Consider the following 15999-nt stretch of genomic DNA (forward strand, 5'->3'; position numbering starts at 1 on the left):
CCCCCTCGTCACCCTTTTCACCGCATCGTCACACCTCACCATGCCATCACCCTTATCGCGTTGTAATTTCTATTTGCGACGTTCTTTTTCGTAACTCTGCCGTCGTGTCCATTCTCCTCTCTATTGCCGCATCTCCCACCTCGTCCACTGCTTTTTCCTTTGGCTTGTCGTTGCGTCCCTCCATTGCGTTATTTCGAAAGAAGTCACAATCGTGTCATTTAGACTTTTTGTATAAAATCTTGTAGTTTTTGTATAAGATAGATACTTGCAGCTCTATTCATATGGAAATTAATAATTAGTTAGAACTATTATGTAGATAGGGAATGGGGTAATGAAAATATTAATGTAGTAATTACTTGTCAATTGGAAACTTAGCTTTGTGGATGTGCATGTGCATGATTAAACAATGTACCCGGTGGTGCATTTTAGTGGGAACGGCGCAGCTTATTTAACGTGGTGGCACATGCAGAGCTGAGAAAACTGTCACTCACTGAGCAAATTTATTTATTAAAAATGAAATAAAAAGAAAAAAATAAAAAAAGAATTTTTTTTTCCGACATTAGTTAATAGTTGATTGATTTTTGAAGCTTGACTTTCCTCACTAGGTGGGTCCCTTTATCCATTCCATGCTCAATCCCATTTCACTCTCAATACCCATGCTATTAATATATAGCTTCCTAGCACTCTAGCTCTTACCATTTTCCTATGATTTTTATTTTATTTTCATCATAAGTTTTTAATGCCTTGATATTATATTAAAAAAATTAAAGTAACATTAATTTTCTTTTTCCACTATTATTAGTTAACTAAATAAGAGAATAAAGATTAATAATCAAAATAATCTTTAAAATATTAAGTGTTTGTTAATTTAATTTTTAAATAATATCTAATTAGTCATTTAATTATAAATCAAATTAATTTTTCTATGTTTGATAATAACACGTGATATAATTATTTTATGACACATTATTATCTAGTCAGTAGAAAGATCATATTATTGATTTATTATTATATTCTTTAGAGACTAATTTAAAAATTAAATTGATTAATACATCTTTTATAAAGACCATTTTGAGTATTATATCAAAAAATTAAGAGAAAATGATAAATAAGTCCTGACCTTTTGTTTTGTGGGCATTTTTGTCCCTGACCATTGAAAAATACTTTTAAGTCTCCGACCTTCACAAAACTTGGACGGATCAGTCCCTCCGCCCAAATGCCTCCGTCAGGGACTGATCCGTCCAAATTTTGTGAATGTCAGGGACTTAAAAGTATTTTTTAATGGTCAGGGACGAAAATGTCCACGGAACAAAAGGTCAGAGACCTATTTGTCCTTTTCTCAAAAATTAATTAAGAAGAAAAAATAGATATTAATATAAGAACATGATAATTATTAGTTTAATTATATTAAAAAATATTAATATTTGTTAAGAAATTATTAACATACACAAGATTATAAAAACAAAAGAACTAAATTATGTGGACAATTAAAAAAGCTAAAGAATGTTATAAATCGTTATAACACAAATTATACACTATTATTACTATTATTCCACAAAAAAACTAACATTATTATTACTAACTGTAACCCACTTGCTTCCAATCTTCTTAGCTGTAGTATACCTTTTTATGAGGAGCAGCATAATAATATTAAAGGGGTATGTTTGAATTTGCTTCATTCACTAATCAAAATTAATGAGAATTGTAAACCATAGGATCAAATATCATGTGAACTTCATCACCGTCAAGATATTTTGCCGAAACACGTGGCAGACATTGGTTAGCTTTTCCACACCTAATAAATATTACACACTTTGCACCCCATTAAGATTCTATAAATACCCTACACTTCCACCGTACCAAAGACCTCATTAACACTTAGGTTTTTGTTTTTCCCCCTACTTGTGTTGTTGGTTTCTCTTACCTTTTTTTGTCTTCATTTTGCCATGGCTAAGTTCTTTGCTGCTTTCATCTTGGCTCTCATTGCCATTTCAATGCTCCAAACTATGGTAATTAATTGGTCTCTAATGTACAATGTTACGCAAAATATTTAAATACATAGCATTAATATATGTACATTTTACATGAACACTTTATTATATACTATGATTTAATTTAATTTAAGTTTATATTATTTTGAAGGTTTTCTCATATTTGGATGGTTTGCTTTTGTATTTCAGGTCATGGCTGCTAATGGGCAAGGAGGCCATCTCTATGACAACAAGGTATGCTAATGCCGTTATTTTTTATTTTTATTTTATTTTATTTTTTTTTGAGGGGTGAATGAGTCAATAATAATGCTGATTTGTGGTTCTCTTGATTTTGTGTTTTTTCTTTCCTCAGAGCCAATATGGACCTGGGAGTGTCAAGAGTTATCGTAAGTAAAAGTTACTACCTATTATTACTATGCATTTTCTTCTAGTTTTTCTCTTCTAATTTTTTATAATTTTCTACAATGTTGAACACCAAAATTGTGGCAAAACACCACAAGAACTAAGAAGGAACGGATTTTTTTTCTGAAATAAATAAAAAAATATTATTTCTAAAAACAAATTATTTCAACTTTACATACAAGGAATATCGGCGGAAGAAATGTGCTTGCTTCTTGCTAGCACCATAATTTTTTTTATGACATTGCTCAATGATGTTATTAACTGTTGTTTATTTCATAGATTAGTCATTAATAGAACAATAATATATCATTTTATTATTAGGGTTTAGGATTTTCTGAATGGGCATTATAGAAAATTTATTAGAAAATTTTAAATTCTTAAATATATATAAAAAAATTGGTTTTAGGAAAATTATCATCATATTTTTTATTTGTTTTCGTTGAAAGTTTTAGACTTTAGACCGTCAATTTTACTTTTGACAGTGGTCAAAATTGTTTTCCAAAAGCTGCATCTTTTTGCGTGTTTTGACTAAGAAAAAAGGAAAAATTGATGATATCGATGATAATATTAAGGTGGATGCTTTTCTTTTTTCCATTAACCAAAATGGTACTTTGTCTCATTTGAATGTGTATGATGAAATGACCAGAATGCCCATCACAATGCTCAAGGAGGTGTGGCAAGACCCAATACCACAAGCCCTGCATGTTCTTTTGTCAGAAGTGTTGTAGGAAGTGCCTTTGTGTTCCTCCGGGGTATTATGGTAACAAAGCTGTTTGCCCTTGCTACAACAACTGGAAGACCAAGGAAGGAGGACCAAAATGCCCTTAAGCTTCATCAACCACTTGCTTTCTAGTTTCTATCCAAATATCATAATTAATTCCCTTTGTGCCCTTTTATCATACTAGCTTAATTATTATACTAAGCTTCTCTACTATATTTCATGTGTTACTTAGCCAAATGGTAGTAGCCCAACCTTATTAGGGAGATATATCAAATACTCTTTGATGTGTTTTAGGGTGACCCTTTTTGGTTTATTTGGAAAAAGAATGTTTTGATGTATTTTGGGGAAATCCCCTTTTGAGTTAATGTGGTGGTTTCTTTTATATGTTCGTATCACTCCTTGAGGCTTTGTATTGGCCTTTAATGAGAGTGGCTAATAGCTAATGTTACTATCATATATGAATGAAATTTCTTATATTATGTCTTACTAATTTGAGTAATTTCTTTCTGCCTTAATCTTGTAGTAACTTTTATTCCTTATCATATTGACATTCTTTTGTGTTCTTGAATTGTTTGTTCTATATACCTAATATACAATGATATATATAAAAAAGTAATTGTAACAATTTTTTTTAATGAGAAGTAGCCCTACTTTTTTTTAAAAAAAAAAATTTTGAGTAGTATCCCTGCTTAAAAGCCCAAAATAATGTGGGCCCCTTTTTTGAGAAAAGCCCATTTTTAGATAAGGTGCTTACTACACATTTTTGTGAAGTAAACATAGCATTGGGACAAAAATAGTAAAAATAAAAAAGATTCTTGTGTGGAGAAAATAAAAATATGCATAATTTAATTTAAAAATGACTAAAAATGAAATTACAAATTCTTTTAGATGGATAATTATCTATCAAAATTAATCTTTATTTATTTATCAATTTTCATCTTCAGTATAACATGCACCTAATTCATAAAATAGACCTAAGATGATTACCGTTTCTTTTGCATTTTTTTCTTTCAAGAATATCAATTATTGAGGTTATTTACAAGGGCGTTGTTTACTATATGATTCATGCCATGGTATGTTTAATCCTCCTCTGTCCTTAGGAACATTACCTTTTGGCTTTTATCAATCATGCCTAACTGCTTTGATGGACTAATAAGAGTAGTAATCTTGATGTTACATTGTGAGAGGGATTAGTGTTTAATAACTTCTTATCATTAATGAATTTTCATCAATCTAATTGTTGAATTATGTTATATTATTTTGATAATTAAGCTTAGAAAAATTTTAAAAATTCCAATATCAATAATTATGTAATCTAATAATCGTATTTTTTTCAAAAATTATTTATTATATTGGTTTATTGTTAGTGTTGTACATGTGAGTGAGACAGTAGTGAGATAAACGTATGTATGGTGAGTTGTGCTTTTCGCCATCAAATATCCATGTTCAGTAATGCTACTTCACCGCTTCTTGTAGATTGCGAGATGTTGGGAGTGAAATAGTGTAAACATGCTGCAAGTTACCTTATTATTTGTCTGTATGTGTACACAAAAACCAAAACTTCATCTTTTAAAAGGAAGAAAAATCGACTCATTAATTAAATGAAGCATGTCCTGGGTCAATTGACCACTAGCTTTAAATTCTTCAATTTTGATTTTACATCCCATCGAAACCCACATTGTAAGGCTTTCTTACAGGAACATCTACAATATTATGTACATCACAGTTGGTTAGAGGTTAAGTGTAAGATTCTGGATTTTTGAAAATTAAATAAGAAGTTATTTATGATTTATTATATTTACAAAAGATGATATTTTTCAAAATTTTTATTTCGAGGAGGTATAGAGAACCAATACATGTAACGTGCAATGCATACAATAGGGGTTAATTTTAAATTAAAATTAAATTATGGACAATTAATTAATTTTAAAATTATTTTAATTTGAATTTTGAATTAAAATAGGATTAGGGTCAGTTATAGGATCACAACAAAGACGTCACTTGCTCAATACGGTATCATCTCTATCATCTCCGTTTCTCATCGGAAACTACATTCCCACTGGTCACCGCCCGCCGTCAGACTCTCCTTCCACTGGCGTCATCGTCCGCACAAGCCCTTGTCCAGCACCACCTACCCGTCGTGTGTTCCTGTCGTCGTGTGATCAGTTTCAAGTATTTTAAATTGGATGTTCGATTCAGTAGGATATCAGATGTTTATTATCCCTGGTACCCGGATGGTTATTCTGGATAGTATGGGTGTATTGTGTTTGATAAATTAGTAGTAATTTACCCTAGATGTTCGAACCTGTACGATAGCGGATGGTTACTTCTTCTTATACACAAATGGCTATATAAAATTGTCATGGCTTATTGTGTGTGATCTTATACAGGAATTTAAACTTGGATGGCGCAGCTTCGGTTGAACCGCCGGCGTCCTGTACACCTGTGACTGAGGGCGAGCCGCTGGAGTAGTCTGGTGGGCGGGAGACACGCGACGGAAGCTAACGGTGAAGGATGCTCAGCGCTGATCAGAGTTCCATTGGGGGAGACGGTGGGATGTTCAACATTGTATGTGAAGAGTTTGGTTTGAAACGTCACGGTAACGGAAGAAAGGATGATCGAGGAAAAATTAGGATTACTGATTATGTGGTGGTGGTTATCTCAAAAATGAACATCACTTTTGGAATAAGGGTAAATGTGGGTAATTTTGATTTTTTATTCATATTGGCCTAAAGAATCAGTTCATTGTACACATTGTATACTTACTCCATTGGCTTCCTAGCGGAATTCTTTTATTTTAGTTGGACAATTTTTTTTATGATTTAAAACTTTAGTAATCGAAAAATAGTGAAAATTTTATATGTTCCAATTTGAATATTGAGATTTTGAACTTTGTTTTATGAATGACAAAAAAAAAATTTAGAACGAAAACTCGAGCACTTAAAGGTTTTGACCTAATATAGGGGTAACGGACCAAAAATCACGAACGGACCCATGTTGGGTCCAAGGCCATACAATATAAACTCTAACAACACAACATTTCAGCCTCTCAACCCTCATTTTTGAGAGAGAGAGAGAGAGTGGTACCCTAGTGTTACTATTCACACCCACACTAAAATTCACATAACTTTCAATCCGTATCTCTGATCGAAGACCTGTATGCAGCTACGCATCGCTCTTGACTTCCTCTTTGATTCAATATCACTTTTGTGGTAAATACTTCCAAGAACCCTGAGCCATTTTCGATTCTCTCCTTCAATTTGCAATTTGGTTAATGTGTATTAAAAGATTGTGATTTTCGTGCTTTAGGGGAAGCTCAAGCACTATTTCTAGCGGAATTTTAACCCATGGACACGTTGCTTAAGGTAAGAGAACTCTTTTTCCTTTGATTTTCCTTGTTTATGTGTAAACCCTAGTTTGAAATGTTTGGATAATTGATATAATTAGATTATATGGAGTAGTTTGGGTGCTTGGTTTGTTACGGTAAGAGTTGGACACTTGGGTTGATTGCGGAGTTCTTGGTGGAGGCTTGGGGCCGTTGATTGAGGCTTGGGTGTGATCGAGAAGAGAATCTAAGTGTTGAAAAATCACCGTCAACAAGGTAAGGGCTTTTCTTAAAACATAATTTTATATTAAAAAATTGTTATAAATCGATATCGATATGAAAATTATATATTGTTGGTGATTATGTGAGTCTCATGAATTTATATGTTTGATTGTTGGGTGAATATATGAATTATTGGTTGCATTGTCATGTTCGAATTGTGATTGTGAATGGATAATTATGACGAGCTATGAAATTGAGTTGAATAATGTTTGATGTGAGAGTTTAGGCCTAAGGTTGTATATTCGAGTAAGTTATGGTAAGTTGGTGTAAGCACCATGTTGTGAATTATTGTGAAATTGATGAGAACTGGTTGAACAATTGATTGTTTGGTTTGATTATTGGTGGAATAAATGTTGGAAGGGGTTGATGGTATTGAATTGGGTTGATTAGGTTTGTAATGGTTTGGAAATGATTGATTGATTGAAAATTAGTTAATTAGGTGTTGAATGGTTAGAAAATGGTAAATGAGTATTAAGAATGCTTAGAAATGATTTTGGAATGGTTTGAAACTGAAATGGATTGAGAAAATGGTAAATGTACATTATGCAGATTTTTATAAAAATTGATTTTTGACCAACTTCGATGGGTCATAACTTGGAGCTCGGAGCTTGGAATTTGATAAAACTTTCTTAAATTAAAGATGGCGATTAGAGCTTTAAAACCGTCTAAAAAAAGGAAGAAAACGGAATTTTATAGAAGAAGTTATGAACGTTTAAAAATTGGGGTTAAAAACTGAAATTTTAGATTTTTCAGAAAACCAGAAAATTTGGTTGGTGTGTATGGGCACCAATTAGATCGAGTGTTGTAGTTCGTGCATACGTACGAGGGGTGATGCGTACGCATGAGAGGGGAATTGCCAGTTGTGCGTAAGCACAAGGGGTGATGCGTACGCACAGATCCTGTTTTCTTGAAAAATTTCTATTTTTGACTGTTTGGGTTTCTCGACATGCTTGTAATCTCCTGTAATTCCTAAATAAAGTCTGGTAACTCATTTTTAAGCTCTGAATAGAGTGTGGCTAAATCCAATGAATTAAATTGAATTGTTCTCGGATAAACTTTGGTTAACCTTATGAAATATTGCAGGGATGGTAGTTTTATCCCACCCGCAGTGAGGACGGTGGTTTTATCCCGCTCACAGAATAATGAAGTTGATTTCTAATGAATGAATGGGATTAATGAATCTAATAAGTTATAAAATTGAGTAAAGTTAATGATTATCGATTAATCACCTGGGTAAGATGCAAGGATTGTGATTTATTCCACTTGCTCTGGGTTGAGATTTGAGACATCTGGGTAAAATATAAGGGTTGTAGTTTATCCCACTTGCTTCGGGTTAAGTAGGAACGATGGCCTTGTCTTGCCCATAGTGAGGACGTTGGTGTTATCCTACTCACGAGGAAACAAAATTGTTGCATGATAAAGAATTGAGATTTATGAATCTAAGTTTGATAAATTGATATAGGATTGTGGTTGATAAATATAATAGCTTGTGAAATTGGTTAAAGACATTGATGTTGACTGAGTATGGCCTGAATGGCTGGATTGGCAAGGTTGGAGATTCGTCCTGCTTGTGAGGCAAGGTCATGGGTTTGTCCAACTTGCGTATTTTGGTTTGGCACTCGCACCAGACAAGGATGGAGGTCCCATCCACTTGTTAACTGCTAATTGTACTACTTGTTATAATTATTCTCTATGAGTAATTGTTTAATTGTCTGTTTGATTGCTTATATTTTTGACTTGTTGGTTCGATTATGGTGGAGTGTGGTGGCTTGTAAGTGATTTTATGTTGAGTTGGAGGCTGAGATTTGGTTATATGTTGGGCCGAATGTCAAATTGATTATTTTTGGGCCAGACGCCATGACTGATTGGGCCAAAGGTCGTAATTTGATAAGTTGATATGAACATTGACTTGTGGTGATTTGTGTGTTGATTGATTTTGCTTGGGTCAGAGACCGTGATTAATTATGTGATGGGTCAAAGGACGTGATTGATTTAAGTTTAAGGTTTAGTAAAGTATAAAAAATCAAACTCGTTCAGCATAAACTTAATGAACTTATCCTTGGAACAGGTTGGTCATTCATACAGTTTAATTAACTTTTTAGACTTTTATAATTGAAGTATGAATTTAAATTTTGCATAATTAATTGTTGGTTTTCAAAGAGGTTCATAAGATGAGCGATGATTACTGCGGTTGAAAATAGCTTTCCTTTATATATCTTCTTATAACAATTTTACAACTCCTCTGGTGAGACCGTATGGTTAGGTTCTCATCCCCTACAGTCTTATCTTTTCAGAATACAAACGAGAACGCCGACGAAGATTTTACTGAATAATCGGTTGTACTTAATTGATTCATTTTCTTGGATATTTTTTTCTCGACTCTGTTATTGTTATTTACATTTTTGTAAAGAGAGATAGGAGTTGTGATTCTTATGAGATGACTTTATATATATATATATATATATATGCTTGTATAATTATTCTGATTGTGGGTGTATTAAAGATATATTTAAAGCCATCATGATATCCTTGCTATAAGAGTGGCGCAATCGAAAACGTGATATTTTAATAGTAAGAGTGTTATATCAAGAATGGAATGACTGCACGTTATAATCAAATGTTATCGGAGTTGGTCTTAGTAAGAACTTTAATAAAATAATTACGAATATCTAGTATTATGTGCTTAATTAGAAGAGAGTGACTAAACTATTGAGGAATATGAAAATATAAGAGGCTCGTAAATTAACAAAAACAAAAATGCTTCTCGCTCAAGATGAGATGATTTTTTAAAATTAAAAAAAAAATTGAAAGCTCCCTTCTCGCTATAGCGAGAGAATATTTTTAAAATTTTTAAAAAAGGGAAAAAACCTTCTCATTTTAAGCGAGATGCTTTTGGAATAATTTAATAAAAAAGTATCTCGTACACTGCGAGAAGGATGAGTCTACCACCCCAAATTTTAACACCACACATCTCCATCTTCCATAATAGCATAAAAGAATTCTATATCCAAAAGTTTTGGCCTATTTTGGTAACATTACAAAAAGAAATATGGTGATTTTTTATGCAAAAATAAGACGACCACAGTGTACGTACGGCAAGTCAATAGCATGCTAAAAAAATGTCTTAATAAAAAAAGTATTCAGTTAAGAGAAATATAATTAAAGAGTTATTAGAATTTATTATTTTTTGCCATCAATATTTAAAAGTGTAGATTAAAGTATATTGTTAAATTAATAAACTAAAAGAATTGAATTAATGACCGTAAAAAACATACAATTAATTCTGATAATTCGCTGACATTTTTCTAACTACCAAAGCTATTACGCCTTTTATTTTTAATATGGAGGAGAGTATGGGGTGATACAACGTTATGGAGAACAGGGATGCTTTTTCTGCATGTGGTGTCAGGGGGCTGAAATCAGACTGAGGGATTTGGAGCAAGGAATTCGGACGATCCGATTAGAGGGTATCTACAAAAAAAAAAAAACTTTTTTTTAATAAAACTCGGAGGGTCCGTTTTGATTTAAAAACAAAAAAAAACAAAAAGTCTAAACGGAGGGTCCGTTTTGATTTTAAGAAAAAAAATAAACTAATCGGACGGTCCGATTAGTTACTCCTAAAGTTCAAATTTTCCATCCCTCACAATTCGGACCATCCGATTTGGTTACCCAATTTCTTTTTGCACAGAACTCGAATGGTCTGATTTCTTCTATCAGACTTCAGCCAAAAACTACCCCACATCCATGTATAGCATCCCTATAATCCATATCAATGCATAACACACATATGGCTGGCATATCTAAATTAATGAGTCAAGCTATTACGTCTCTTATTACTCACTCGCGTTAAAGCTAGTTCATATTATCGTTTTTTTCATTAGTGCCATGATAAGTTCAACTGAAGCACTTAATTATTAGATTGATCGTGAAATGAAAATTTTCGGAAATATGGTGCAACATTCAAAATAATATTAATTTTCGGAATTTATGAAAGGAAAATCACAAAAGCATGAAAAATTAGTTAATTAGCGACCGATATAGGTTGTTCTTGTCCATAGAAGAAACATAAAAAAACCTTTGAAATATATCATGACATATTGCATGCTTAATTATTTATGACACAGAATAAATAGAACACACCATAGCTACACATGCTATAGACATGTAATATCTTGGAAAAAGTTGATGTATATAGTGTTGGAATTAATTTCCTAACATATAGTGACAACTAAAATTGATGTAATATCACATGAGAAATAATGCTATATATATATATACACATGCTATGAGCTCTACATGCTTGTATTTTGTGCATTATTCAGATACCTACTTTAAATTAGAGTGCCTATTTAGAGTGCTATACACTTGCTATGAGCTCTACATGCTTTTGAGGGAGTCTAATTAGAGTGCCTATTTCAAATTAGATGTAATTAAAGCTGAAAATCTAATCCCAACAACCACAAACCAGGAACACAATCTCCATGAAGGACTTGCTTTTTCCAACTAATCCAAATTTTATGTCTATAGTAAAGCTCTTATACTACATGTCCTACCCATTACAAATTGGTCAAGGAGAATAGAGTCTGTAGCGTTTGTTTTGAGGTACTGAGACGGAAACTGAGAGACTAAAATTCAGTATCATGTTTGTTGGTTCAGAGACTGGTACTAAGGTTTCTGTCTCTGTCTTCAAAATTTCAGTATTTCAGTACTTCCAAAAAGTGAGGACACATGAGACTAAAATTTTTAGAGATGGAGACTGAAACTTTAATAACATTTTATACCTAAAATACCCTTATTTCAATTAATTAATTCAAATTTTACCCTTTGTACAATTAAATTAGAGTTTCATTCTTGTTTCAATTTCTGGCTTCCATTTTGTACCAAACAGAATACTGAGATTTATTTCAATTTCTGTCTCTTAGTCTCTGTCTCTCAATCTCAGTCTTTATGTCTCTGTCTCTCCACCAAACGCTACACAATATAGTCCAATCTTATAATACATAGTTCGGATTGATGAAGTTTATTGTGTATAAGAAGTTCTCAGAGGGTTACACAAGATGTAAATAATCACTCCTTTTTAATTATTAGTTTATTACTAGTAATTATAAATGTTTACTTTGTTGTAGATTCTATACCAATATTGCTCATCTAAGCAAGAACAAAAGTTCTATTAAATATGTAACTGAAATTCCATTGAAATATAAACATATTGATGGAACATTACATGGCTTATATATATATATATCTAATCATATGATATACTGAATTTTGGGATACATATACTTATATGATATCCTCATTGGAAGAATTCACAGAGAACTGAAGTGATCTTTGTTAGCAACATGCTCAGCTTCACTACTAATAATTCTCTGGCCCAATATTGATGAAAGGGAAGAAGAAGGAGGTGGCTTATTATTATCTATGTCTTGAACCACAGTGTAGGACCATACCCCTAAGAGTGCCCCAGTGATTGGTCCAACAAAATAGACCCAAATACCCTTATAAGATGCAGTGGCAATTGCAGGACCTAATGACCTTGCTGGGTTCATTGACCCCCCTGATATTGGTCTGTATCATCATCAACACCACAGCTTATACTCATATTAGCATCTTCATTAATTTACTTTAGATTTTGTTGCACTTTTCCAAATGTTACTAAATAATAACATCAAAGTGTTGCTAAAACTCCTTAAAAATCTTCAATAATTCTGTTTATACACTAAACACTCTTGATACACGTATAAAAATATAGTTGTTATTAAGTAATTGTGTACTTGGATTTTTTTTAATTGAAAAAACATGTATTGATTGTAAAAAAAATACTAGTATTAAAATAGTTTCTATTATAAAAGTGTACATATAGAAAAATAAAAAAATTATATATACCTTGTAAGGTCTCTTCTATTAACAAAAATTTAAATGTTGGTAAATAATCATGATATATAAATATTTGATAAGAAAAAAATATTAACCAAAAAATTGTCAAAACTTATTCTTTTTTATTTTATTTAATATACTCTGTAATTAAATAAAATAAGTTTAGATTTTTTTTATGTCTCCCTAATATTACGTGGTGATAATACTCATATTAGCATCTTCATTAATTTAATTTAGATTTTGTTGCATTTTTCCAAATGTCACCAAGTAATAATATTAAACTGTTGTAACCATGATAATACTTACCCAGCTACAATGCTAGCTATGCTAACTGAAGAACCTACTGCTACCCCTGATAGCTCTCCAATCTGCCAAATGAGATATATAACATGTTAAGCTAAATATAATCTGTATAATCCATTAATTCTTCACCCTTTTTTTTTTTTGAATACTATGATTTTATTTAATATTTACAGCTTTAGGGTCAGTGGCAACAGCAGCGGATATGAAGACCATAGTGAATGTGGCAACAATTTCCATGACAAGTGCTTGAATGTTTGACCCTGAGGGTGACGTGGCACCAATTTGTGTTGCTGGTTCTAGCAACACCCTCAGTGTGTATGAAGCACATATTGCTCCTGTTAGTTGGGCTGCAATATAAAATGGTACCTGAAAAAATAAAGGGAATTTGGGCTAATCAATTAATTAATTAGAACAAAATGGTCCAAAAAGTTAGCTCAACTAGGCATAGAATATAATAATTTTGTCAATTTATAAATTTCAACTTGGAAGTTAGGCCCAAAATGTGTTGGGGGAATTATTCATCAAATTTCCCTTTCTGCATAAATTCCCACAACAACTAACATTCAAAACAATTAAATAGTAGCGCATGTTCCATCAACTCCTTGTTGCTTTCGCTATATTGTTGAATTGTACTCATAAATTTATTTGTGGCAATTGTATAATATATATATATTTTAATTTGTTGGGTCCAAAATATATATTGTCACTGTTTATTGCACTTATTATACATTAAAAGCTCTGCTAATTCTCTATATGATGAAAATTGCATAATAATAATATTAGTGAGTTATTAAGTAGTTGTTATTATTATGCATTGTATTGTGCCAGCAAGAGAAGGTATATGTAAACTCCTTATCACATGTAAGGATTCTTTAGTGATGTTGTTATATAAGTGGGGTGCTTCATTCTAATAATTTATGGTTCATATTGTATATATGTAGGTCCAAGTTCAATACCTGAATTTGACCCATACCTGCTTTTTTCCTTAGGAACATGGACTCATGTAGGTCTATACATTATAGGTTACTTGGCTGTGATTAGACACTACATATATATGCATTTAATTGCATTTATACAAAATTATATATGTAGATTCTAAGTAAGGTTATCTATATCAGTCCATAGTTATACTTAGACACAAGTAGTTTTATGAAATGAATTAAGGTTTTATCTTAATTTACTAATTTAGTTTCTCTCATTACAAGACAAAACTGTAATAATATACTATTATCACTAATAATGCTAATCACATATTATATCATGATCCATATATAATTGTACAAAGAGAAGAATAATAGACACAATTATGTTAAATTGATAGGGTTTATATTACAAAAAGAAATAACATGTACTAAGCAAGCTAGAACAGAGTAATAGTGATGAAAAATGTTATCAAATAACAATAGATTTAACTTAAATTATTAAGTCTATTTGATCCAATAAATATATAATAAACAGAAGAGTATATATTTTTTGCAGTTCTGATTATTTGTTTGAAAAGACAAAGCGCCTCTTTAGAATTCAAAAATTTATAATCAGTCTTCAATTATTTAAGTAATTGGTTTAAGCGGCTTTTGTTATTGAACTAATAGTCCTTAACACATAAGCAATTCACCGTTTATAAGAGCTGTTTAGACTAGTTATTTATATTGTTAGCAACTGGTTAAGAATTTTCAAATTATAAAAGACTGTTTTGTTCTTCGAATAAATAATTATTAAAGATGGAGAAAAAGACATTTATTCTAATCAACAATGCTAGAAACCAAGAGAGTACCAGCCAAAAACCAGCTAAATGCCTCTGGGTGAATTCAAAATCTCTACGTGGATGGTACTTATGCTAGACATTATGATGTTTTTTCTACTAAGTATCAGAATGTTTCTTTTTTATACTAAATGGATGTTCTTTTATATATTTTATAAAATTTTTTATATACTAAGAATCGGGATTATTAGAAGTTCCGTGATCCCCGCCCCTATTTCTCCAACGTATCATTCAGAATTTTAATTTGGAGTGAGAAGTAATTAATATCAAATATTATAAATTAAAAACAAATAAAATTAATTAAATATAATTATAAATTAATTAAGTTGTTTATTTTTTGACTGATCACCTCTTAGTTCCATATACTTTTCCTTATTCTAATTAAAATATGAATGGAAAAAATATTTATGTAAAAGTACCTGTTTCCAAGGAAAACGGTTGATGGAGGCAAAAGCTAAGGAAACAGCTGGATTCATATGTGCCCCGGAGATGTGTCCAATGGAGTAGATCATAACCGTTACAATGAATCCTCCTGCAAGTGAAGCTCCCAATTTTGATACCTTGTTTTCATCAATGGCACTAAGTCCAGCTGAACCACTTCCCACAAACACCAATAAATATGTCCCTATTATCTCTGCCAGTACCTTTAATTTGATTCATCCATAACATATATTTAATAAGAATATGTATAAGATCTTGATATATAGCTTAAAGAGTATAATAATATAAGCTTTCTTGTGAGCTACTTGGTGATCATAATGGACTATATAAATAGAGACTAATAATATAATAATACTAATTGAGGAGTTAATTAATCAATTAATTACCTTTCTAGGAAAGCTAGGAGGATAATTCTTTGCAAAATTTGCAAGAGAAGAGGATTGCTGCTTGGGATTTTCATCATTACTTGCTTCAGTGTTGAGGCTCAACATCCCCTCCATTGTGTTCTATCTCTGAAAAATGTGATCCCTCAAGTTGTATTTTATAATGGCTCTCATGTGGTTCGTTACTCAACTATTCCAATATATATAGGGGTAGGTACTTGATGGTTAAATTCCAAAAGTGCATTAGTAGTCACCAATAATTTGGAGTAGTTCCTATACAAAAAATACTTTTCTTTTTTGTCTGACTCCTAAGCACAATTTTATTTGCTCATACTTTGTCTAGGCACGCATATTAATTATGAACCTTTGGATGAATTAAAAAGACATTGAAAACTAGAAAATAAATAAATACAAACAAAATATTATTCACCATTGATGTAGCATTCTATATATATAAAATAATAAAAAAAAGACATGTTCGAGATATATAGTAAATTTATTATAATTTAAAA

General features: G+C 31.5%; 2 protein-coding genes across 2 annotated transcripts; one reads left to right on the forward strand and one right to left on the reverse strand.

Annotated features, from left to right (window-relative positions):
- On the forward strand, positions 1847–3600 carry LOC107635332 (gibberellin-regulated protein 4). The gene is made up of 4 exons (XM_016338793.2): positions 1847–2009; positions 2181–2225; positions 2344–2377; positions 3040–3600. The coding sequence occupies exons 1-4, from the start codon at positions 1947–1949 to the stop codon at positions 3219–3221; spliced, it is 324 nt and encodes a 107-aa protein (XP_016194279.1). The 5' UTR covers positions 1847–1946; the 3' UTR covers positions 3222–3600.
- LOC107635331 (aquaporin NIP2-1) lies at positions 11873–15777 on the reverse strand. The gene is made up of 5 exons (XM_016338792.2): positions 15491–15777; positions 15083–15307; positions 13073–13267; positions 12905–12966; positions 11873–12289 (listed from the first exon to the last, which is right to left on the reverse strand). Exons 1-5 carry the CDS (start codon positions 15602–15604, stop codon positions 12031–12033), a joined length of 855 nt encoding a protein of 284 aa, XP_016194278.1. The 5' UTR covers positions 15605–15777; the 3' UTR covers positions 11873–12030.

Source organism: Arachis ipaensis, chromosome B04 (genome assembly GCF_000816755.2).
Source record: "Arachis ipaensis cultivar K30076 chromosome B04, Araip1.1, whole genome shotgun sequence".
Taxonomy (NCBI): Eukaryota; Viridiplantae; Streptophyta; class Magnoliopsida; order Fabales; family Fabaceae; genus Arachis; species Arachis ipaensis.